Source organism: Chlorella variabilis (genome assembly GCF_000147415.1).
Source record: "Chlorella variabilis unplaced genomic scaffold CHLNCscaffold_30, whole genome shotgun sequence".
Lineage (NCBI taxonomy): Eukaryota > Viridiplantae > Chlorophyta > Trebouxiophyceae > Chlorellales > Chlorellaceae > Chlorella > Chlorella variabilis.
This window is the reverse complement of record NW_005435058.1, coordinates 327,247-329,005: the sequence shown is the minus strand read 5'-3', so window position 1 is coordinate 329,005 and position 1,759 is coordinate 327,247. Positions and strand designations below refer to the sequence as shown.

Here is a 1,759-nt window from a genome sequence, read left to right as displayed (position 1 = left end):
GGGAGCATTTCTTCCCCAAACCGGCAAACACCACCTCGCCCTTCATGGGGTTTTGGATTCACCCCGCCCCCCCCCCTTCAGCAGATTGCCAATGCCACCGCCGCGGTTTCCCCCGGGGGAAACGCCACCGCCGCCGCCCCCCCCGCCTTTTTGGGTATTTACCTGCCCCGTTATTTGGGTTAAGGGGAGGATTTGGGGGCTTTGGGGGCCATGCACCGGTTGCCGGGTTTGGACCCGTGGGACGGGGGGGGGGAAGCTGTTCACACAGATGATTTTTTTGTATTAGGGGGGGGCGCCGAGGGGGTGCCGAGGGGGGGGTTGGGGCTCCTCCCCTCCCCCAGTCCCCCGTTGCTGTTGTTGGGGCCCCCCCTGCGGACCCCTTGCCCCTTCCTCCCTCCCCTCCCGGGTTTTTTTGAGGGGTTTTCCTCCCGGGTTTTCCTCCTTGCCCCCCCCCCCCCCGCAGTCATGTACCTGCACCCCATCTGCCTCAACCACGACGCCAAGCTGGCGGTCCTGCGCTACCTCCAGGCCTGGTTCCTGGACGACGCAAGTGAGCGCGCCTGTGTTGAGCTATTGAGACGAATATAAGACGAGTTTTTCTTGTGTTACCCGCCAGCGCCGCCGCAGAGTGTGCACAATTGCGTGGCCTGCTGCCGCTCGTGATATGGCCTCTGGCGCCGGCGCTAGCGCCGGCGCTTCGAAGCGGAATTCCTGCTGCTCATGGAATTCCTGCTGCCGCTGCTGCCGCCTTCCTGGCCAACCACCTGTCCCCTGCCTGCGCCCTTCCCCCCCCCACACACACACAGGCTGCGCTCCGCGCAACGGCACCGCCAGCCAGGTGGCCGCCTGCCGGCCGCTGCGGTGGCGGGAGCCGGCTGCCGAGGCGCGGCTCTACTCCTGCGGAGAGTATGGGCTGGGGCTGACGCACGAGCGGTGGCGGCCGCCCAGGCGGCGCGGCGGCGGGGCCGGCGGCTGACGGCGGGCCGGCAAAACGGCAGCGCTCTGGGCTGCTCGACACCTCGCTGCTCCCCCCTCCAATGTTTACTTGTCTGACTTGTCTGCACTGATCCGCTGATTCCTGTACCAGGTTTACCAACTGTTAAACATAACTTCCAAACACTCCAGCAGCAGCTGAGCTAGAGCTACCGAGCGGCCGTCACGCCGCCTGCCCCTCCCGCCGCCTCCGCCGCCAGGTCCTCTGGCAGTACCAGCGCGGGTCGCTCGTGCACCAGGGCGGTACCGTATGCGGGACAGGTGTAAAACATGTCCTCCGTGTCCGGTACCCGCCACCTCAGCGGCCGGCACGCCGCCACCTGGCTGGCCGTGCCGGCCCGCGGCGCGCAGCCTGCACGGGGCAGCGACCGTTTAACTGGCAACAGCAACACAGGGCGTCCATTCCAGCGCGGGCGGCCGCGTGCTTGCTGGCGGCTGCAGAGATGAAATCAATGCAAAGCGTGCTCCCGAAAAGGGGGCTGGCCGGCCGCTCACCCTCCTCGCTGTCCACCAGCCACAGGCCCTGTCTGCGGTACACCTCAGCCTTAGCCTCCAGCGGGGAGCAGGGGTGCACGTGCAGGACTGCAGGGGGGCGCGGCGGCGGCAACGGCGGCGGCAACGGTCAGGTTGGGTCGGGTCGGGGGTCACTGCCGCCCACAGCAGTGTGCAGTGTGCAGCCCAGGGGAGGGCCGCGGCACGGCTGGTGCCGGCACGCGGCTGGCAGCCCGCCCCAGCCCCTCAGGCCTTGCACCCACGCCCCACCCGC

The 1,759-nt window shown here is 68.2% G+C and overlaps 2 protein-coding genes across 2 annotated transcripts in view; one reads left to right on the top strand and one right to left on the bottom strand.

Annotated features, from left to right (window-relative positions):
* The window catches only part of CHLNCDRAFT_55152 (hypothetical protein), a gene marked incomplete at both ends in the record, with an annotated part of 2,791 nt that extends 2,608 nt beyond the window's left edge, over positions 1-183 (top strand). Inside the window, one exon of the mRNA XM_005843462.1 lies at positions 82-183. Coding sequence (XP_005843524.1) covers positions 82-183 — 102 coding nt within the window. The remainder of the gene's footprint in view (positions 1-81) is intronic.
* A 959-nt stretch (positions 184-1,142) lies between these two features.
* The window catches only part of CHLNCDRAFT_141019 (hypothetical protein), a gene marked incomplete at both ends in the record, with an annotated part of 3,858 nt that continues 3,241 nt past the window's right edge, over positions 1,143-1,759 (bottom strand). The window contains 2 exons of the mRNA XM_005843433.1: positions 1,143-1,345; positions 1,489-1,575. Of these exons, the coding sequence (XP_005843495.1) occupies positions 1,143-1,345; positions 1,489-1,575 (290 nt within the window). The remainder of the gene's footprint in view (positions 1,346-1,488; positions 1,576-1,759) is intronic.